This window comes from Charadrius vociferus, unplaced genomic scaffold (assembly GCF_000708025.1).
Source record: "Charadrius vociferus isolate BGI_N301 unplaced genomic scaffold, ASM70802v2 scaffold140, whole genome shotgun sequence".
Lineage (NCBI taxonomy): Eukaryota > Metazoa > Chordata > Aves > Charadriiformes > Charadriidae > Charadrius > Charadrius vociferus.
This window is the reverse complement of record NW_009646406.1, coordinates 407,828-431,072: the sequence shown is the minus strand read 5'-3', so window position 1 is coordinate 431,072 and position 23,245 is coordinate 407,828. Positions and strand designations below refer to the sequence as shown.

Here is a 23,245-nt window from a genome sequence, read left to right as displayed (position 1 = left end):
AACTTCAGTTCAGTAAGGGCTACATGAAGATAGCGTTAATAATCATGGTTATCTGTTTATCGTGGGATTCAATCTACATATGCAAAGGGAGGGAGGAAGTAACTGAGTTTAGTTTCAGATCCAAAGTAGAAGGCATAGAAATTGTGTTTGTAATAATCTCTTGGGAACTAAGGGCGCTCGTATGTAGCCAAGGATGGAAGATGAGGCAGAGTCTTCTCCAAACTTGCTGTTTTAGAAGTGTCTTCCAGTCAGTGGCATCCCAGCATGCAGCACAGAGCTGAGTACCAATGGTAGAAGAGCATCAGCGTCGGCTCCTTGCACAGTGTCTGGGTTGTATCAGCTCTGTGTCCTGACACACATACAGAGTCACTTCTGCTAGCGGTGCAGCTCCGTGGGAGACATACCATGGCTGTGGCCTCATACTTTAATAGCTCTCAGACTGCTTTTGTAGAAGTGCTTCATCCTCACTAAGGCTCCCTGATGCAAATGAGAATACTGCTTGGTTTTGGACTGGAGCATGAGGCTGTAGTGTCAATATGAAGGGTCAGCGGTGGGGCCACGCTCATGTTGCCCATTCTCACCTCTAGACTGTTATGTTTATTTTTTTAAGTATTTACTTTTGTCCTCTTTGGCGATGGTTTCCCATGGTGACTGGTCACTACTGGTCTGCAAAGAAGCCATGGTAGTGGCCAAGGGTCCAGCGCCTGACCGCAGCTCAGTAAGATCCTGCTAAAGCAGCTTACCTCGGCAGGAGAAGAGGGGAGGGTTCAACACACCGCTGTGTGTTTGCTTGCACTTCGTGGATTGTATGGTGTAGTTCCATGCTGCTGGAAAACACTACTGAGATTGACCCTTAGTCATTGAATTAGGTCTGGACTGGACCTCAGTGCAGAGAAGATGTGCTGAGAATGCTGTCACTCTGATAGCAGGGTTTGGAGATCACAGAATGCTTCAGCATGTGTTTGCCACTCTGGGAAGGAGGAGAGGATCATCACTGGCAGCTGGTGAACTTTCTTTTAAATCTACTGCTGCCTTCAGGATTGCAGTGTGTGCAATTAAACTCAGAGGAGCCGCTTTCTTGCTCTAGGCCATACTGAAATCCTGCATTGAATGAGGGTTTGTTTGTCCTCAGGTCTGGCTGTGAATTAAGGGTCTGCTTTAGAGGCTTCAGTGGGCTAGAATTGCCTTCTTGGTGGAGAAAATGCCAGAGCTGTGCAAAGTCAGCAGGAGCACTTTGAGATGCTAAGAGTCTCCTCTCTGCTACTTTTTGTTGATCCAGGTGGTCTTTTCTAAGTACAAAGTCAAAGAAGTTACTGTTTGCCCCTTCCTTCATCTCCCCATGCAAGTGTCATGTAATCGGCAGGGATGCTGAATCACCTCTTTCCCTTTGCTGTTTGCATGGGAGAGAAGCGGAGGGAAGCGAGATGGAACCATACATCCCTCTGCGTCTGCACTCTGAAGGCAAAGTTATTTGTGAGCCTTAAGCATATGGGTGGGAGAACTGCCAAGCCAAAGTTGTTCCCAAGTATCTGTAAACTAAATCTGATTCCTTAAATTCATCCAGCTAAGGAACTTTCACTTTGGCAAAGGCTTGTAAATATTACAGTACCTGTCACTTTTGGATGCCGCTTTCTGTTTTCATAGGAGGGAACTGAAAGCTTTGAAGTCTGGGATGTTTTGTTTAGCTTTGTAGAGGTTGACCTCAAAGCATCAATCTTTCTGTTCTTTTTAGGGTGTATGAAAATATCCTTTTCACAGAAAATACTTGTAGCAACAGTATTGCTAATGACCAGAGTTCTCAGATATTCTTGGAGCCTTGAAGCGTGTATTGAGATAGATATTTCAAAATATACAGTTTTGCCTCTCTGTTATTTTCAGTGATTCAGTTTTCTCTTCCGTGTGAGGAAACATGCATGAATGTACACTCTTAATGAAGTGAAAAGCATTAATCTAAACAATGCTTATAAAGTGGTTTCTGGATGCATGGCGCTCTCAGAGTATGTAGTTAGTTTCCCCGGGGTTTTAGTTTACATGTACTTTTCAGTTTTTGCACCATCTGCACAGCGTAGCCTCCACCTGTTTGGATTCTCCGTGCTGGCTGGGATAGGCATGGATGGTAGTAACAGTCACGTTTTGCTTATTTTCGAGACAAGTTGCTGGTTGATATAAACCTGTGACTTGAGTTTGCCAGATACAGTTGCCCCCATCATTTGTGCTGGTCTCTAGTTGCTTCTTGGAGGAAGGTGTCACGCTGTTTCTCTTGTAATAAGTCTTAGAAGTGAGTTTTGGCAGACCCGTTCTGAATTGCAGTTCAGTACTGCACAGCTAACTCGAGTTATAACTCATTTGTGACTCCAAAGTTAATCTGGCCATAGCTAAAACTCCATGGAGGCAGTACTTTTAAGACTGTGCCCACTGAGGAGTTAAGTTGGATAGTTGCTTTTACTTGGGTGATGTTCTTGCTTTGATTTTTGTCAATGTGTGCACAACTTTTGTCTGAAGGGCCCACTGTCCTGTCCCAGCGCCATGGCTGAAGCCAGGGTTCTCTTTGCACTTGAAATTGCAGCCCAGCCCTCTTGAGCAGTAGAGGTTTATGCTCAAGTACTTCAAGTCCTACAGTGCTTTCCCCCTTTCCTGCTGCATTCCTGGAGGAATGAAAGTTCAGGGTTGGACTAGGTGACCTCCAGAGGTCCCTTCCAATCCTGACCATTGTGTATGATCTGTGTGAAAGTTCTCCTACAGTGAACAGAACATGAATCCTAAAGCGGTTCAACCTACTGAGTCACTAAGAGGGCTGGGGTTTGACTCCAGCCTTCCCACAACCCCATGTGAACAAGCAGAACATCAGCAGAAACACCCTGGAGCAGACTTACTCTACTAAATTTTACTGTGGTTTCCCATGTTTTTTCTCTTTAACAAAAGTCCACAGAGGAGTCTTGCCAGGGTGTCTCACTGATGCTCTGACTGGTTTTACCAGACCAAATGGACACTGCTTTCATGGCAGAGAGGTCCCAGTGGACAGTGGGAGATGTATTACCTGGCTGGCACCTTGGCTGAAGTAAATCCACACTGGAATCTGCCACCTGAGGGCCCTACAGTAATGATGGCTTTGTGAGACTGCCTACTCCAGCCACACTTGCTGACCATTCAGTTTTTTTTTTAAATGCTTTAGAAAAATTATGCTTGAAGGCATAATGTTAAGAGTTACGATCCCAATTGCTTTCCACCTCACTGGCTAAGTCTTGTGCAGCTACATATTCCTCAGCAGGTCCTCGTTTTTGCTGCCTAACTGTGAAAATACAGGCTTTATATTTCCATTTAGATTGTCTGAAAATTGGGACTTTCATCTTCTGAAACGTTTCTAGAACCCCAAATTCAGGCCTGGCTGATAATTTTTCCAGTGCTTTAATATCAACTGTTAAAGTAAAGCTGACAATCAAGAAGCAGTTGGTGTGGAGAGAGCTGGTAATGGTGCAGCTGAGAAGCTAAACCCCTCATCTACATTTGAATCTTTTTTTTTTTTTTTCTGTCTCTTGCAGATGAGAGGATCTGTTCACCACCCTTCATGGAGCTGACAAGTGCCTGTGGAGAAGATACCTTGCAGCTTATAGAGAAGAACGGACTGGCATTCCCTTTCAGTATGTACATGGGTTTTTCCTTGGTGCTTCTAGTCGGTTATGAATATTGCACATGCACCCCCCAAGACGCAGCCAACACTGTAGGAGTGTGGGTTTCGTTGCCAAAGCACCAGGGATGTTAAAACCTTCCTGAAACAAATGCTCTGAAGCAGTCTGCTTGGAATGTGGAACAAAACCCGTCCCTGTCTGCTTTTACTTTGCCTTTTATTCGTGTTCCTTATTTTAAACACCTCGCTACAGTAAACATACGTTCCTGAGAAACGCTAACAGTTCTAACAAAGTTAGCCTCTTGCCCTGAACTTGTGCAAGAAGTTTCTCCTGCCAGCTGCATTCATTGTTTTTCTTGAGAAAATCACTGCCTTGCTGACTGCCCCCTTTTTCCACCCGTCCCTTCCTTTACCTGGTCCAGGCTACAAAGATAATCTTAGAGGGTAGAAGAAATAGTTTAAAAATTACCGTGGATAGCAGGCTGCAAGGGCCAACAGCCTCAAACAGCTGCTATGAACTGTTTGTGCTTTGTAGCAAGTTTCTTTGGGGGGCTTGTGCTTTAATTCATTCCTTTATTTGATTCCTTGTAGTATAAAGTGAGCAGAATTGCTTAGTCAGTGTTTGTTCCCTTGGTGCTTGCCTCATTTACTAAGTTCAGAGGTAAAGTCATGTGGAAAAAACATGTTTTTCCCTCCCTGCTATTGCTGTCCCAAATGAGGCAGGTCTCCTGAAGCTAGATTGTGAAGCAGTGATTTAAAGCCCACTGAATGGGGGCTTTAAGCCCTCGCTTCCTCACCCATGCACATTGTCTTCTCGATACAGGCCGGCTAGTGCTCAGAAGGCCTGAATCAACCCCTCTAAATGAGGATGAAATTAAAAAATAACATTGAAAATCAATATACCATGGTATTGTGGAAGTGCTTTTTCTGTCTCGTGTCTTTTTTTGTTTTTTAAAAATGATCCTGCTCTCTAGAGCATGTGTCTGCAAGACATCATATACTACTTTCCAAAATTTCAAGGAACCAACTTGTTTTGGACTTTGGTGCAGGTCATCTGCCGTTCATAGCTGCCTGTCCTCTTGACTCTTCCAGCAACCCCCAAAGAAGTCTCGTCCTGTCCACCCCCTCACTATTTCCAAGTTTTTGTCTCCTCAGCTTAACATAAATAACATGAATTCTAGTCATTGTGTGGGTCCCAGGGTCTTCAGCTGTTCTCTGGTTTCATAATAGCAGGAGCATGTTGTTTCTTTCCTCTTACTGGTTTTAGGATGGAGGTGAGAACCAGAATATACACAGCAGATAAGGAGTATGAAGAAGAAAGAACTGCTGGGCTCTTTCTAAGTTTTTTTGTCCCCCTCTATGGGTGCCTGCAAAAACATGTTGTGTCTTAGTTTGGTTCAGCCCATTTGGTTTCCTCCTCGTCCCCAAAACCAGGGAGGTAGGAAAAGAAGTGTGTTTCCACTGTGTCCCAGTTCCATTGTTTTCAGGACAGTGTTATTTTGTGGTACCTGTAACATAGCTCCAGCCTCAGGCAAAATCACATGCTTGTGACGATGCCCTCTGAGTAGGCAGGATGGCAATACCAGTACTGGTACTGACTTCTTCACAGATGGTTTGCATCTCTGTCCAGTCCTAATAATGACCTCTGCTTGCACCTTAGTTACAGGGAGGAGTTGGGAGAGTAGGGCTTGGAGCAAGCCAAGCTTTGCAGTGATTGAGGGCACTGTTCAAGCAGAGACCGTCACTGGCATCTGGTACAGTCAGTGCCTTGGTCTGGCGAACTCCAGTGTTTGCATGTGTGGGTAGGAGGGGATTTATAAGGGGTTCATGTGTCCTGTTTCAGTGGTGCATTGTTTTTTTTTTCTTTTTTCTTTACCCAGTTTGTAAAACCAGAGTGGCCCATGGAACCAACTCTCATGAGGTGAGTTTAAAAACTTTTGCAGTGTTATCCCCCTGCTTCCAGTCCCCCCACAGTGGTTCGGCTGGTGCTTTCCAGTCCTGTAGTAGGCAGAACGACGGCTATGTCCAAACAATTCCCCTTCCCTGCCTGTCCCTTGTGTTTAATTGCACCATTATTTTCTTAGGTTTATCTGAAATGAAGTTAAATATGACTTTAACCTCTTGCTTCTTTCTAGCAGTTTCTAATGTCTGTCATCTAGTTACTTCTAGCAGTTTGTGGCCTCCAGTCAGCTCTGTCTGCAGGGAATCTCCTTCAGCTTCTCTTTTGGTGGGAGGTCACACTAAGTGATGTTTCCACCCCACCATGTTTCTCTTCCAGCATGTATGCAGTGCAGATGAGAAAAGGTTTTGTGCTGCAGATGAAGGAGAAGTATGAGTGAAGGTCAGCTGGTTCCTCTCCTTCAGGGGAAGGGAATAGCAAACAGAGACCGTTTCTAGGCATGTTCAGTTGTAATAACACAGCTGGAGCTGTGGGAAGAACAGGGCTGGTGGAACTGTTTGCTTTCCCTCCTTCCCGTAAGGCAATTGCAGGTAAAATGGTTGTGTATTCCTGGAAGGAGCGCGTTCCCTATGAGCCTGGCTTCCTCTAAATTTAGGCAAGCTGAGTCCTGTTTTAATTCTTTTCCATTTGTGCTTCCTGCCTTCCTGCTCACCGCCGCTCAGTTTTGAGAATCCAGCCCTCGCTGCTGGCTCTTGTAACGCTTGGCTTCCTTTGTTAACAACGTGGTCATCAGTCCAGGTTTCCCAGCTGCTCCTGAAACAGGCAGTATGTTGCGGCAGTGTCTCTGAGAGGTGAAGGCCCTGAAGTAAAATGTAAATCTAGAAGAGCAGAACGCCTACAGCTGAAATCTTGAGTGACCAGTACTTCCTTTCAAAAATGCAGCTAGGTTTTTCATGCAGGCCTTAGCTTGGATCATTTTACAGGCATGACAGACAGTCCTGCTAGTTTGTCGGAGCAGCCGCTATAAATTTTTGCTGTCATTCCTGAGAACACGGAGACTGGGTTGTGAATTAATTTAAGACTCCAGCTTCCTTGTTGGTTTTTCTGTAGAAGGTTTCTCTGCAACTGCAGCTTGAAATGCATGGACCTTTCAGTGCTTGTCCAGTCAGGCTTGGACTTCATTTCCCTGCTGAATCTTTCTTCGCTGTTCTTTCATACAGTGCAGACATACCTCAGCCTCCTGCCAGAATTCCATTTTCTGAGCAAAAATTAGACTAAAATACAGTGGTAGGCTGCACTTTATCACAGCAACTTATGACTAGAGCCTAGGAGGACCCCTGGAAAAAAGCCTAAAGTCTTGCATGGTACTTTAAATAGTTAGTAGTAGTAGTCACTTTTGGAGTTGCTGAGTTCTCAGGAATCATCCCAAAGTGCATTTATGATCAGAGAGGAACTGTCTTGTAATTGCTATTTTATGGTCAATAATGGCAAGGGAACCGTAGAATAAATAGTCCGCTTACAGTACAGTTTGTCTAAAAGATGGAGCATAGGTCTAGAAGCAAGAAATTATTGCCTGTTTTATTAACGACTCCTTCTTCGGCTTTCGGTAAATTGCTTCATCTTCTGTAGAGATATTCCAACTGCAGAGCTAACACTGGAAATAGGCCTGACCAGAAATCTGCTTTTCTTCGTAAGATGAGTATTCAGAAAGTTCAAGTACTGGCTAACAGGGACAGCTGAAGGTGCAGGCTTGAGCTTGGGTTTGGTGCTAGCCAAGGTGGGCAGGCTCTGCATTTTGCTGTGAAAAAACGAGCTAGTTAAGCCAAAGTCCTGTTAGTTAGTCTTCTTGTGGTGTCCCACAGTTCTACGTGACCTCTGCACTACAAGTCACGTTAGCCAGCTCAGCACTTGAACCCCACTTTGCCAGCACTGTTTGTTAAACTTGAATAGAGATGGTGCCTGAAGGTTGCCCTTCCCAGCTGCCAGCAGGTCAGAACATAACTGACCTTTGATAAACTTGCCGTGAGACATCACTGGGACCCATAACCTGAAGAGAAGAAATGTGTCCAGAATGACTTTCTCTAAGTGTTGAGCAGACAGGAATGAAAAGGCAGAGAATCACGCCGTTTTGTGAGACTGAATTCCTTAAGGACATTGTCAGTAAAAATTCTTGGTGCCAAATGTTTTGTTTTGCCTTCAAAAGAGCTCTGCATGTATAATAAGAAATGCTATTTGGAAATTATGATATAAACTATTGTTCCCATGTTACTGCCAGACACAGCAGGTCAGTGCTAGATGACAAAGAGCAAGTGCACCCTGCGTGCGAATTCTTGGAGCTGTATTCATGCGTGCTAAAAACCGTAAGACATCGCAGTGAGCCAGCATAACACAACGCCATGGGAGTTACATGGTTGTGTGCTAGTCCATGGGGCTGTTGGCACAGAGCTTTGCAGAAGAGAAGTTTCACATGTTTTCCAGTAGCCTGGGTCGGTTGGTGCCGAGAAGATGAAGTCTCTGGGTTTCCACACTTCTAAAATAGGATGATAGGTCCCTGCTCATCTTATGAAGGAGTGGTTTGTGGGGCTTAATTAACTGATATTTGAAGAGAACACTGTAGGAACAGCACAGTTTTTGCCAGTATGTTGTTGTAGATACTATAATGTCAACAGCCTCCACAGGAGGAAGAAGGGAGCAGTGTTTCTTGCCACCAGTGAGAGATAAATGAGGTATGATGTTGCTGCTGTGAATCATCTTGATGGATGATTCCGCTGGTTAGAGTAGGTTTCTTGCACAGGTCGTTACCAATCACAAAATCACTCCGTACTGTTGGATAGATAGCATCTGGTATAATAGAGACACAGGAAGAGTATGACCTGCAAGTAGATATTGAATACACACATTGATTTGAACTCAGAAAATGTTAATCTAGTGAGTCATTGTGCATGCATGCAGACAATTATGTGATCTAATGTGGTGTACCAGATAAAGAGGAATAAAGGCAAAAATGTGCTCAAACTTTGAACTATGAATATGTAATCAGTACATCATTTACCATGACTATGTTTTTGAACAACAAAACATATTTACTATTTTTATTACAGGAACAAACTAAGGTGTTAGCAAAAATTCAGTCTGAAATGACAGTGTACATCAAATGAGCAGCTGATCGTATGTAATACATAAGAGAGAGCACAAAGGGGTAAAGTTCCTTTGTAAAATCCTTCCAGTGACCCTGACTTCACTAAGATACAGCTAATCTCAGAAGGCAATAAAAACCAATAGGAGGCAAATGGAAAGAGCGAGCAAGCAGTAGAACTCATCTGCACCATGCTGAGGCAGGAAGCTCTAGTTTTATTCTGTATATCACTGTGGACCCACAGGAATTCTCTTAGCCTCTCCAGACTGTCTTGCATCCCGAGTAAAACATTAGGCCCAAGCAGACCAGTGAGAAAATATTAACAGGCATAAGAAAAAACTTGTGTTTCAGAGCTTAGGAACTTTTCTGGCAAGTGTTGCGCATCCTGCACTGATTGAGGTAGGCGGGAGGGTCACGTCTTGGATGGTTAGCTGTTGTCTTCATGGCTCTTCTGAGGGGGAAGGTGCTCTAAGCAAAGCATCCCTACCTGTGGCAGGGAGTTTTTCCCAGAGGAAAGGAAGATAAAATGTATGTCAGGTTCTGAACAAGCGCTTCTGCACTGTGTATAACAAGACCCAACATCATTGGAGTAATGAAGACAGGTCAATATTCAGATAAGTAGAGCATAGCTTTTTCACGGCTTTGAGGATGGAGAGCAAACCTAAGTTTATCCTCACTGCTGTGTAGGAGCACACTGGTGTAAAGTAATTTCATCACCTGTGTCAGAATGGTGCTTGCTGCCAGTTCTGCATGGGAGCCATGGCAGCATCCATACTCCAACAATAAATCTGCAAAATGGGGCACCACGGTTATGATAATTGTACATGCATGTAAGCGTGGTAACGGAGGGATCGATGGAAAGAGCAGTGTAGCATGTTATGAATATATACTGGCGCATCAAAGTACTTCTCTACACCTACCATCACCCCTTCCTTCCATGCTGTTTGAGGCAGCTGTTGTTCATCATTCAGGCCCTATAAATGCCTTTGTTTTTGGCATATTTGTTCCAGTCCCTTCAAGAGGACTATCCATTTGGCGTAATGGGGTGAAACCAAGCCCAGAAAATCGTTAGGCCAGCATTTGCTAGCAGTAAGAACTACTGAAGTCTGAAAAAAGTTCTCTGATGATGTGGGTGAAACCCTGGTTCTTAGACCATAGCAACTGCGCTGAACCAAACCACGGGAAACAGAGCTGTGGGGAAGAACTCTTCTAGTTAGTGCATAGAGATGTTCCTTCTGTTGTTCTGATGATACATGCGCTTGTATTCAATACAGACTTTGTCATTTGTGTCGGTCAAATGTTCTACCCTTTGGTTTTACCTGCAGTTGCAGTAGCTTCCCAACTAAAAGCCGTAAATGAAATTGCAAAGAGCTGAGAACGTGTTGATTAAAAATCAAAGCTGCACTGCCAGTAGTGTTTGGAGAGTTGTGTGTCAATGAAGTGAAATCTAATGAAATAGGACTGTTCCTGAGAAGGAATTAACTTGTGGTCAATATATATCCACCAGAAGATGTTCCCCCTCACTGCTAGTCAGGTGGTGGGTAACTGAAATTACCGAAAGACTTGTGCACAACTGTGTGTGCGTGTTTCCAGATGGCGATCATCTTCAACCAGGAGGGCCTGAAAGCTGTCCGCCCCCCTTGCGTCATTCAGAGCTTCATCAATCACAATGCTGTGCTGTATAAAGTCTTCGTGGTCGGGGAATCCTACACAGTGGTGAAAAGACCATCTTTAAAGAACTTCTCTGCGGGAATCTCAGGTACGTTGTGCCAATTTAAAAGGAAATGTCAATTCTTGGAGCCTTGGCAGCAAACAACTCAAAAGAAAAATATATTTGAAAGGGCTGCTGAAGTGAAGGCAGATGGTTCTTACATACCATGTTTCCTCTGCTGTATTATTTCAGTAGGAAGGGAGATAACTCATCTACTCTGGAATACATACGAATGACATTCATACAGTAAATATTTATGCAACAGTAACTTGAGTCTTACCTGTTAGAAACAGTGGTTTATGTCATGTGGAGAGGGGGAGAGGGAGAGAAATTCTCTTATTTCACAGTAAGTTCATATGTCATTTGTTCCTGCCTTTGTTTATAAATGTGCTTTGGAGAGAATTTCCTGGATTCCATCATTTCAGAACTTCCTCTCCCTATTTTTACCTCGATTATGTATGTGTGTTTAAATTAAAGATCACTTGTGCTAAATGAGCCTGTCTGTTCATGTGAGGCCCAGTGTTGTAAACCTTGGTGGGAAGTGTTCTTTGGTTTGTAGACACCAGCTGTGTTGTGGGGAGGGAGGAATGGATTTGTCCGTGAGGACAGTAATCCTCCCTATATGTCACTAGACAGCACCACTTGGAGGGTTTTCATTAAAGATTACTAAAATTGCCTTTATGGAACAAAAGCTGTTTTCCCGAGAACTGCATTCTGTGGGCCTTCAGAAGCAAGAAGGAATTAGCAGGGTGTGGGTGGGAGCATCATCTGCCTGCAGCTGGACAAGTCTGGGAGGTGGGGACGCGAGGGGAGAAGGTATCAAATTAAGGGAGGTGAATTAACAAGTGTCAGTTTCTTGTTGCTTTTCTTAGTGGTTTCTGCTGATCTTAGTATGTCCACGTGTGCTTATCATCAGGTTCTACACACAAATATATATTTTGTTAGTACATGTATAGTAGGATCCTGGTAAAAGTCCTTGTCTGTAGGTGTGTATGCCCGTATTTACATTTAGGTTGGCTCTATGTCCTGGCCAAATTAAGTAGGCCAGAACCTGTTTTCGCATAAACTATTGGCACAGTTGGTCTGTACTTTAGTTGGAAGAGAACTTTTTAAGGCACCTTTCTAAAAATGCCTCAGCTAGTGTCTCATCTGTTGGTGTAAGACTTGAAAGTTGTCTGGAAGCCTGCATAAAAATAAGTTTTGTGGGCAGATTAGGATGAGTGTCTGGCTTTCTCACCCTCATGGGGAGAGTTGGAGGGGGCCATGCTGCAGGCACCTGACAAGGCAGATCTGATGATTAAGCAGATCTGGCAGCTGTGAGGCACTCCAGGAGCTGACTGCCTGAAAGTACAGGGACTTTCTAACTGGGAGGAAAGGCAAGAAGAGTATGTCATAGAATGGTTTAGGTTGGAAGGGACCTTGAAAGTCATCGAGTCCCAACCCCCCTGCCATGGGCAGGGACACCTCCCACCAGACCAGGTTGCTCAAAGCCCCATCCAGCCTGGCCTTGAACACCTCCAGGGATGGGGCAGCCACAGCTTCCCTGGGCAATCTGGGCCAGTGTCTTACCACCCTCAGAGTGAAAAATTTCTTCCTAATATCCAGTCTAAATCTACCCTCTTCCAGTTTGAAGCCATTACCCCTTGTCCTGTCACTACATGCCCTTGCAAAAAGTCCCTCTCCAGCTTTCTTGTAGGCCCCCTTCAGTTACCGGAAGGCTGCTATTTGGTGGGGTCAGACTGAGGAGCGGATTTGGGTTTGCTTTTCACAGCTCTCCCATCTTTATCATATGTGGCCCTGTGGCTCCTCTTCAGTGTCCACTCAGAGACACCAGCAGAGCAGAAATACCCTATTGCTGGTGCTACCTGCCTGCTGAGACTGGTCTGGGTGTTCCCAGGCGGGTTGTCTGTACAATGCCATCACTCTGCTGTGGTGGGAATCTCAAGGGGAGACTTGTTGTGGTGGATTTCTCCCCACCAGTAAAACCTTCAGCATCAAGGGAGCAGGGCGGGAGGTGCTGGTACAAGTCTCCTCATGGTTTCCACTGTCGTATGTGAGTGGCTTCTGTCACCTCAGGGTGTCTCCTGCATTCCTGTGGTGCCTCCAAAGGGAGGGTAGGTCCTGACCATTAAATGTACTGCTTTCCTCCATGGTGACAGTGCCCTCCCCAGGTTCACAGGGATCTCAGTGCACCTTGGGTGCTGTTGATCTGCTGCCTGCGGGGAATGGAGCTCCTCCATCTATCACATGCCTTCCCACTGGAACTGTCACTTTGAGTATGGCAAATCAGTAGAAATTAACTTCATTGTCTTACTGAACTTAGTTAATTGGCTCTGGTGAAGGAAAGGAAATGGGTTTCTATTCACCTCATGCAGGTCTGTTTATCTGTTGTCTGAGGTCCAAAAACCGTGGGTGACCCAGTCATAGGTGCCATGCAGGAGAGAGGGGATGGTGGCGGGGGACTGCCCGGGAGGGAGCGAGACTAGATTCCAGGGACTGCAGTGCCATCTACTGTTCCTTGCACTAGTCCTTTGCCAATTAAAATCTGGTGTAAAGTTTTTTACAACCTGCTTTTCATTCCAGACAGAGAATCCATATTTTTCAACAGCCACAATGTTTCAAAGCCGGAATCCTCATCTGTCTTAACAGCAGTAAGTACATTTGGTCTTTTTTCCTTTAGTGTGGCTGGAAAACTATCTAGTCCTTTCTTATCGAAGTGCTAGTAGCTAGTGACTCTCTTCACAAGTTGTCTGCTTCTGTGTTGCAGGCTGAGGTCTGTTTGGTACAACGAACCAGCATGACTGTGTGTCCCTCTGGTTTTCCTTACCGAGCTCCGGTGAGGAAGCACTGATGCAGCAAGCCTGTGCTGCTTGCCAGCCCTAAACGCCCCAGAGCTAATCTAGGCCAAGGGAAGAATGAGGTTCTGAATGCAAATACCTGGCCTTTTCCTGTCCAGAGAGCTTCATAAGCACAATCATCCTTCTAGGACTCAGTTCTGTGAGGAAAGACAAACGGTGAAAATTCAAGCAGAGAAATTACGTTGGGCAGGGCTGCAGAGGGCAAACAGCTGGCTGTGCCGCCAGCACACCCGAGCCGTGACCATGGGACCATTTCTGGGTGTATCCTGAGTCCAGCAGTGCCAGCACAGTGCACCGTTTCATGCTTGCATTACCAGTCCTTTTAATAAGCTTTGAGTGCATAAAAACAAAGAAGTTCTCAGGCACTCAGCTGCTGTGAAAGTCACTTTACAGGACTGGGTCCTTTCAATCTCTTGAGTCTCCAGATTCTTTTCTGTTTCACAAGCTTTATTGGGGAGAAGTTTCATAGTCAGCAATGATTAAATTTGTGTGCAACACTGATGGGCATGCTAAATATTAGAGCTGTAATTGTGCTAGTCATAAATCTCTTTGTGACTATATTTACTTTCAAATTTAGAGAGAGTATATGCTCTTGTGGTTTACCTGCCATCTCTCTCATACACATACATGTTCCGTACACAACTCCTGTAGGCATAACAGCATACTTCTGCTGCGTAACCTGTTGTTTAGAAAGTAAAAAAAAAACATAAATAACCTGAGTTTTTTGTCCTGATAAATGTAGACTAGCTTATACATGAAAACCCACATAAAAGATATCCCCTTGGAATTAGCCTCTGCCCTGAAGATGTCAGCTGAGTTGTGTTGTGTGGCTCAAATGAAACTACCAGCAGGAGTCTGGCTTATCAGTCCTTTCACATGGGCCATTGAAATGGCAGAATGATATCCAGAATGTTTGCAGCACAGAGTTAGACGCAGCAGCTGTATTTGTTTTTTTAAGGTATAGATCTCGTACTTAAAACAGTGAGTCTCATGCTCCATTCATTCCTATACTACTGTGTCTCTCGAGGAGCTGCACCAGTATGAAGAGGAAGAACTAGGTGCTTTAGAGCAGGTGAACTTCCAATTTAGTTAGGATTCTGAATTACGAAAGCAGTTTCTCTTTGGTGTCTTTCTCTGTTTCATGCCACCGATTCTCTGCAATTAGATTTGGTGGACATGCCCCTGGAACCTTCTGAAAATTAATCTTTCCACTAAAAAGACTGTTTTGGAGTCCCTTAGTAATGTGTCTTTTTCCACTATAGCTGGATAAAATCGAAGGAGTGTATGAGCGGCCAAATGACGACGTCATCCGGGAAATCTCTAAGGCGCTGCGGCAAGCTCTGGGAGTTTCCCTTTTTGGAATTGATATCATCATTAACAATCAGACCGGCCAGCATGCAGTCATTGATATAAATGCATTCCCAGGTGAGAAAGGCCTTTCTGCTCATGCTGTGTGGAAGCCGTGCAGTGCACGCTTAGTGTGAAGTTTTACTGCGGGTGTCTCACCTCATTGCTTCCCAGGTGGGGGACAGGAGAGCAGCAGCCGAATTGTTCTGAGATCGGATACTGTTTAGTCGGGGAAGGGCAGAACCCTAATCCAGATATGGAATGTGCTACTGAAATACTAGCTCTTAGCAGATATGGTCAAATTTTAGTGGCCAGCTGTAGCATGGCTGTCGTGCCGTTCCTTGCAGAGGGATGCCCGGGAACTGAAGCATGGGACTGTGTGCTGGGACCTGGCCTTTCTAGGCCTGTCCCTCATTCTGAAGAAGAAAAGAATAATAATAAATTCTATTTTAGGGGAGCCTTTTACGATTTCTTTTTTTTCCAGACTCTGTGCAATTAAAAGTGTTGAGGGAGTGGAAGCAGCAAACTGTTCCCTTGAAAATCTCTTCCTGTGCAAATTTATTCCCCATGAAAAGACATTTTGTCCACAACAGCAACAACACGAGGAATCTGAAGATGATGTTAAAATTCTAGGTGCTCTAAAGGGTTAAATATCCTTGCATGTTCTTGTAAGTGGATCCTGAAGTAGAATGATAGAATAGAGCATATGAAAACGGGTAAATTTGTCCTCCACCTTTTTTAGTGCAACATATATCTTGGAAACAACTAAACAAGCTCCTTGACCACTGGAATTGTTAAAAGGAGTTGTAAGTGTGTACAAGAGGGGAAATTTAGATTAGATATCAGGAAGAAATTTTTCACTCTGAGGGTGGTGAGACAGTGGCCCAGGTTGCCCAGAGAAGCTGTGAAGGCCCCATCCCTGGAGGTGTTCAAGGCCAGGTTGGACGGGGCTTGGAGCAACCTGGTCTGGTGGGAGGTGTTCCTGCCCGTGGCAGGGGGTGGAACTAGATAACCTTTAAGGTCCCTTCCAACCTGATTCTATGATAGTGGGAGGCGATAATGGTCTGTCATTTGTACTAAACTCAGTAGCCTAACACAGGAAAAGAACACATCATCTAATTTCATGCTGTTTTGCATGGGGTTTTTCGCTTTGAGAATCTCCTCTCATTGCCTTAATAGTGATGTTTATTTCCAGAGACATGCACAGGCTGTTAGAGTTTGTTTAATCTGTTGTTGAAGACTTTGAGTTTTCAGTATGGCTGCAATATTTTCACATCTAGAGATCTTGCCCAGAGCCCCCAGCCGTCTTAATCTTTCAATCCAGGTCCTCAATCCCACTGCTGCCCTGTACTGCCCTGCCTGTCTATCTCCACAGTGACTGGATTCCTTTTAAAACTCCAGCCCTGCTCTTCTCAGGTCACTTTGCAGCTCGGTTCTGCCATATGGTGTTGATGAAATCTGCAGACCCATGAAAACAGTCTTCTGCCAAGAGCGGTGAAACAACCTACACTGGGTGTCACATGGAGCCAAATCAACTTCATGAATGGGATTATATTTCAAACAGTGGGTCTTGAAGTCAGTGATACAGGACATTCTTTTGCAATCCTGCCTCCTGTGTTTTGGTTTGGTGTTTTGGTGTTTTTGTTTTTTCAAGCATTGTTTTGGATTTGATACTTTGCACAAACTGAAATTCCCTTTTTCTTGAAATGCTGAAAAGTCCAGTTTGGGGAACAACTAGTGGCAAACTTAACTATTTAAAGAGGAGAAACGTCTTCTTGTTGTGGCAAAAGTTTGCAGAACTGCATCCAGCATCATGCTCTGCTGTACTTCTACCCTAAGACAGTAGGTTTTGATATTCAGCCCAAGTCCTGTGTTTCAGTCTGCACAGTAATTGGTCTTTGAAGAGACATTGAATTAATAGAGTGTTTCAGTCCTTGCAAGAGACTTGAGAGCGTGGGGAAGCTTCTTGTGCTCAGGTCTACATTGTATCTCACACAGGATTTTTTTGGTGGTGAACATGTTGGTAGTGAAGGTAGCTACTAGCTTTATCGCCATGGGATAGGTTGAAGACCAGTTGGAGATAGTCTAGAGGATAGCAGCAGATGGACTGTATCAGCAGTGGGATCTCACTGTTCCTGTCTCAGCGAGGTCCCAGGAAGGGGCTTCTCCTTCCTTCTCTTCCTCAAGTCATCCTGTCATGCAAGGGTTGTGGTAGAGCCAAACTGGAGCCAAGTTAGACACTCTGGGAACCTGCTACATTATTTCTGCACCACTACTTTGGGGAAGGGAGGGGAAGAGGTGACCTTTAAGGAGTATTCACAGCCTCTTTCATGGAGCTCAAGCTATGGCTTGGGGCCAGGCCTGACCAAAGCCTTGCCAATGGCCCAGAGGTTTGGCTTTTGCCGTCTTTTGTGTTTACCAGGCTTGAAGCTCATCTGAACCTGCCACTCCATGGTTGTCATCCTGAGATTAGTTTACCGTGAGAATTGAGAGCAGATGTACCTATAGGAGGACTTTGTCTGTTATCTGCTCCATTAGCACCAGCAACTCTTCAAAAAGATTTTAAAGATAAATGTCTAAAAGGCCTATTGTGCCTCCTTTTCTATGGGAAACCACCAGGACTATATTTAGCTGTGGTTACCAGCTGAGATATTTAACTGTAGGCGCAGTCACGTAGCGTGTGGGGTTTATGTTTGTCTGACCTCAGGGTAACTGAGAGAAAAGGCTCCGCAGAGGCTGCTGTCCCCTGGCCATGGCTGAGCTCACCCCGTCCGAGCAGCAGCTTGTGCGCACGTTCTGCAGCCCGTACAGGTGAACTGCTGGTTGGGTGTGCAGAGACGTGGCAGCTGGAAGCATCGGATCTCGATGTGCGCTTTGTTGTTGTGAATATGCCGCCGCAAATGCAGGACGCGGGCCAACCATTTCTCTCTGCCTGAGGGAAAATGCAGTAGAGCAGAGAGTGTGCCATATCAGGGAGGGTCTCCTAAAAATCAGGCTCGTAGCGTCTCTAATGCAACCTTAAAAATGCTCATAGGCATTTCTTGACTCTGCAAAGCTCAGGAGAGCAGGTACGTGTTTTCCGATGCAGTGCTGGGTGTACTTCTTTCCTATCTATGCTCAGCCAGAGGACTTTGGAGACTGTTTTCAACATAGCAAAACCCAGGCCTCTTGCAGACAGGTGTTTCCAGAATGGTTTCAGTGGGCAGTGCTAGGAAAGTACCCGCTGGAGCACGATTCACACAGCTTGTGCTTTGAAGCATGCAAAACTTGTATCCTCCCACTGATTCCTTGTGTGACATGAATCCCAAATTCATTGCCAGTAGTTTCTAAAGGTGTCATTTAATCTGCTCTTCTTAATTTCCTTGTCATCACAGCACGGTGATGTCCCACAATTGCCTTTTTTGAGAGGTCTGCAGCAGCAGCCAGTGAACAGAATGAGGCAATATCTACAGAGGTTGCAGCCTTCCCCGGGCATCCCGTGGCTCAAGAGTTAAGATACGCTGGTTCTCTTCCTCCCTTCCTTGTATTTCTTTTTCACACGTGTCTGAAGTTTCTTCTGAGTGACCAGGCAGAATTATTTGGGCCCTTCCACGCAGTGTGCTGAGAGCTTGCGCAGAAGAAGCCTGCCTGATGCGTACAGCTTCCTTACGTTGTAACATCTGCTGATTTCAGGTCTGAAAAACTGGCCGTCTTATTCCCGTTAAATATTTAAAGCAACTTCTTTGTGAGTTTGCCAGGTGCCCTCAAACAAGGGTGGTTTGTTTTCAGTGAGCAGACACGAAACACTCTAGGGTACTATGGATCTCCTCTCTGAATATTAAAGCTGTTACTATGGCGATAGCTTATTCCCGGGGTGTTTGAAGCACTCTGAGTAGATTTGAAGGCTAATCCCGTGGCTTTTACATAAGCAAGAAAGTGTAACAAGCACCTCTGTCAAAGAGGTGGGGATCTTGTTCTGGCTCCCATGACCAGCTGTGAGAGTCCCAGTTGCCCCCTGCAGAGCGATGGATTATCGTGTGGGTCACTGGGAAACTTGATGTTTTGAAATAGCCGATTTGTTTGGTGAATTTGTTTAAGGGCCCTTTGAGAACAGAAAACTGGGAGCTGGTGTCTCACCTGTTTTGTGTGACCTGTTAAGTACCTAGGAGAATTGTGACAGAGTGCAGTAAAATCCAAATGTAGATGTAGAATCGTAAATAAGAGTTATTTGGTTAACGTATGGGTTATAAATGCACCGATCACCACATTTATCTGAAGGTGAAATTATCCTCTTACCGTATGTTTTTCAGGAAGTTGGGTTTTTATTGCCGAAGGAAGTTGGTCTTTAGAGGAGAATGGAGATTAAAATTGAATTATTTATGGATCTAAGGGACTCTACAGCCCTGTGATCACTTCTCTAAAAGTGTTTTAAAATGTGCATTTACTTTGTGGTCTCTGGTTCTGCTCATGTGCTGCTGTGTGAATGTCTGTTGTTCACGTGGGACTTTTAAACTTTTATTTATTGCTTCAATCTCCTGTATTAATACCAGGTCACCTTCAGAATACTTTATAGACATTTTAAAACAATCAGCCTAGCCCATTAAATACACTGAATGTCATATTTCACCTCTAAATACTAAATCAAATTGATAACAGTTTTAGGTAATGCAGTAGCAGTGAAGATCCATTTCAATACATTGTACCAGTATGTTGCGTGTCTGGTTCAATTTTAAAATAAATGCAATGAGAAAACCATACCTGTACCTGAGTCTTTAAAATAGAGCCAGAAGCTCTGTAAACCTACTGCCACCCTTTGTGTCCCCAAAACCGTCGTGTCTCCTGGTATTTGAGCAACTGTTTTAACCAGGAAGCTTGTTGTTAAACGCTGCATTGTAAATTGTCTGCAACTGATTAACAGAACACGCAGAAAGGTGGTTTCAGTACTGAAATAGAAGACTGATGTTTCTACCAAATACTGTATCATTGATGTATGCTTACTGTCCCTCGAGGTTTTTTTCAGACATTGCTCGTAGCAGGGAACGCGTTTTAAGTGCCAAGCTAGGTTAGATTAGACGAGCATCGCACTGCTTCTTACACAGTTGGAAGGTGCCTTTTCTGTAGGGTAGAAAGCCAGCCCCGCTGGCCTCTGAGGTTTCCCTAATTGAGGGTGTTGCTGCGCAAATTGTTGGTTCAGACCCTCAAGGAAACTGCATTAGAGCTACTTTCCGTAGTAAACATGGAAACAGGATGGAAAAGATCGGTGTTATACCATAGAGCTTGTAACTTAAGGAAAAACCTGGACTTGGCAGCAAATGATAGAATATACCTAAAATTATGTGTACACATACATACTTGGGAGGAAAAAAACCCAGAAAATCGGAAAGGTGACAGTTTTTCTTGTTGAACAAAAGTGTTTCTGTAGCAATGGTCTCTGTCCCTCTTTACGCTACTCTGCTCGTGCAGTCACTCAAAATGATGTCATGGAAAAGAAGCCTTTTTATTATCGCTTGGAGGGCAAAGACAGCCCAAGAAATAAACTGGTAGAAGAAGCCTTTCGGAAATCTTATGAAAATTACTTAATTGCCTTTTTTGCTCTCCTTCCTTTTTCCTCTTTTCAGGTTACGAGGGTGTTTCCGAATTTTTCACAGATCTTCTGAACCACATAGCTGCTGTCCTGCAGGGTCAGGCACCTGAGGTGACCCAGCTAAACCGCAGCAAGCTCCTGGCAGAGCAGACCAGCGGGATCATGGACGAGCGGATATGCTGCGCTAGCACAGGCTGTCTCAGCGTCATGGGAAAAGACTCCTCCTGGATTGTGGAAAGCGAGACCAACAGCTCAGTAAAACTTCAACACCAGAGACTAGGCTGCAACTCGGCAGTGTCCCCCAGCTTCCAGCAGCACTGCGTCGCTACGTTGGCAACAAAAGCTTCTTCTCAATAACTTCCCAATGCCATGGACTGAGAAAAAGCCACAGGAATACAATTTGTGGTCCCAGACCCAGATCAGGCTGTAACAATACAATTGCGAAAAATGAGGAAAAAAAAAAAAAACAAAAACCCAATGCAAAACACAACACAAAAAAGCAAAATTAAACAAAAAAACCTTCCATTTGATTTAACCTGATTTGCTGGTGAAACGGACTGAAAAGTGAAGGGCGAGAGAGCGATTCAGATCCATTTCATCAGATTCCAGTTGCAAATCTGTAGTGAGTTTACACGCACGTGGGTTTTAACACTAGTCCTTTCATTGTGGGAGGGTTGCTTTTTCATTTCTCTTGTTCTTTGTAATCACTGGTGACCAGCATTTTAAAATCGGACCTCATGGTATCAGGAAAATAATAATGTTGAAATGCAGTGTCTGAATGTAACAGTGCTAGAGATTTTTTGCCTAAAATATTCCCTGTTCCCTTTTTCCAGGTAGGCCATTGCAAAAGAAAGCTAAGACAACTTTCAGTATCACTAAACCAAATCCCTGGGAACATTGACCAGTCAAGATGTTGACAGGTAGCTTGCTGGGAAGCCGTGGCGCTGTGAGTGGGACAGAGCAGACCGGATGTTCAGGGTGCAGAACCGAGGTGACCACCCGGGTTCCGGCTTTGCAGTTCTTCCCCCAGACCTCATTGCTTCAGTCAAAAGCAGCTTCTAACCATGCTTGTCAACAGCGACACGTTTGATGCAGACAGGGTGCCGATAGTTAGGTTGAGTGATTTAGTAGGTTAAATACCATCCTTTCAGTCGTCTGCTAGTGGTGAAATCCTAGAAGAGTTGATGGAAGCAGCTCACCTCTTAGCAGAGAATTTAATTCTCCCTTCATGTGAGGACTCTGGGACAGCTCTGCAAAGGCTGGCAAACAGAGCTGCGCGTTTTCCTTGCAGCACCTGATGTGCGGATGCTAAGGGGTAACACAGTTGCTGCCTTCCACAGATCCATGCTGCTCTGCTTTGTGGTTTTCTTTTGCAAATTCAATATAAGCAGAATTGTGTACCTTTGTGTGAGGTCCACGACAGCTTTAGCTTAGAGACCATATTATTTTGTTGCAAGCTGCCAGATGAGGCCATGTGGTCATTTACAATAGCGCTTTATACTATTTGTAAACTACAGCATATCCAAATTGTATCTGTTGAGATACGCAGTAAACCTACAGTGTTCCCCCTCTACTGCATCTTGTAGTACGGCAGCATCTTCTGCTGTTGAGAATTCCTGAAACTTTTGCCAATTCTGAACACTAAACTGGAAATATCCAAGTCTGTCAGCGCTGAGAACGGAGACACTATTTTGGTAGACAGAGTGGCCTTCCCTTCCCCATATAAACCCTGAAATACATTTAAGAGGGGTTGTGTTAAGAAAATTTCCTTCCTTAAGCTCCTAGCTTGCAGATACGGGAATTGCTGTCTTTCTATAGCCGGTATTTGTAAAGCATCCATCACCGCAGCATTTAATACCAGTTTGTTTCAGTATCGTGTGTTAGGTATCTACTCAAAAGGAAAGGATCTAGAGCTTAAAGCCCAGGTAGACTGTGGAGAGAGGAGTAAACTGTGTAAGAGATGGCATCACCCTACCTGATGGTACCAGTCCTGGAGGGAAGAAAGTTTTGAAGAGTGTTGTGTAGCAGTTCTTTTTATCTAAACAATAGTTTTTCTTTAGGAGAGATTGGGTTTGTTCCCAAAATGCCATACTTGGGAATTTCCCGTAGCCGTGATCGGATTTTGAGGATGTTTTAAGAAGAGATTATTCCACTTCTAGAGAGGTTGCTAACCTTAAAGGTATTTCTGTAGGGACTGGAAGGACCTTATGAGTGTGGCGTACGTCAGATTCCAGGGAGCACGTAAATGCAGCCAACTTCTAGACTATCGCAGATGAGTTGTGAGCTGGGTGTGCTTCACAGCCCGCGTGTGCTCGGAGGCTGCTGGATCCCACGCTGTCTGCAGCTCGCAGGTCTCGGGTGGTCGTGGTGTGAGTGAGGCAGATGTACATAGGTAAGGGCTGGGAAAAGTACTGATGATAGACCAAACCTTTCGTAAAGCCATGACTGAAATAAATTTGACACCTACAGTTTGAGGTTTGTTTTTGTTTGTTTAAAATAAAAAGTGTTTTTATGTTACATGTGTAACAAAAGATACCCTCAGGAAGGAACTTGCCAGTGCATATTTTTGTATGGTACTTTCTTGTAACCAGCTGGTGGAGTGTTTGTAGACTTGCCTTTTGCTCCCTTTATTACAATGGCTTGGGGTTTTGGGGTTTTTTTTGTTTTTGGTTTTTGGTTTTTATATTGGGTGGTGGGGAAGAAGCAATGATGTTAAAACTGGGTTAGTAACTCAAGACCTTTCAAACGAAGTATGTTTACATGAATCTGAGTGTTGGATCCAATGGAAATGTCTGTATGCTGTTTCCTAGTTAGAACATCAAATAAGAATTTTATTTTCCTGGCTGCCTTCTGAATTTTGGTTGGCCTATTTTGCACTGCTTTATTTCTCCAAAATAAACTACTGAAATATAATTGTGCGTTTTAAACTTGTTTACAAATGATTGTTAGAAGTTTATTTTGTAATTCTCTGAAGGCTTGCAGAAATACTATATTTAAATACTACTCCAGACCTTGGCAGTAACTAGAAAACAAGTTTAGGTCATTGGTGTGACATTTTTCCCATAGTCTGTAATTTATTTTTTATTTATCAAATGTATCGGTATC

At 44.3% G+C, this 23,245-nt stretch overlaps 1 protein-coding gene across 1 annotated transcript in view; it reads left to right on the top strand.

The window, feature by feature from the left end:
• ITPK1 (inositol-tetrakisphosphate 1-kinase) overlaps positions 1–20,931 on the top strand; it is a 74,386-nt gene extending 53,455 nt beyond the window's left edge. The window contains exons 4-9 of the mRNA XM_009895488.1: positions 3,540–3,638; positions 5,506–5,546; positions 10,255–10,420; positions 12,956–13,023; positions 14,493–14,655; positions 20,175–20,931. Of these exons, the coding sequence (XP_009893790.1) occupies positions 3,540–3,638; positions 5,506–5,546; positions 10,255–10,420; positions 12,956–13,023; positions 14,493–14,655; positions 20,175–20,497 (860 nt within the window). The 3' untranslated portion in view covers positions 20,498–20,931. The remainder of the gene's footprint in view (positions 1–3,539; positions 3,639–5,505; positions 5,547–10,254; positions 10,421–12,955; positions 13,024–14,492; positions 14,656–20,174) is intronic.
• The last annotated feature ends 2,314 nt before the right edge of the window (positions 20,932–23,245 follow it).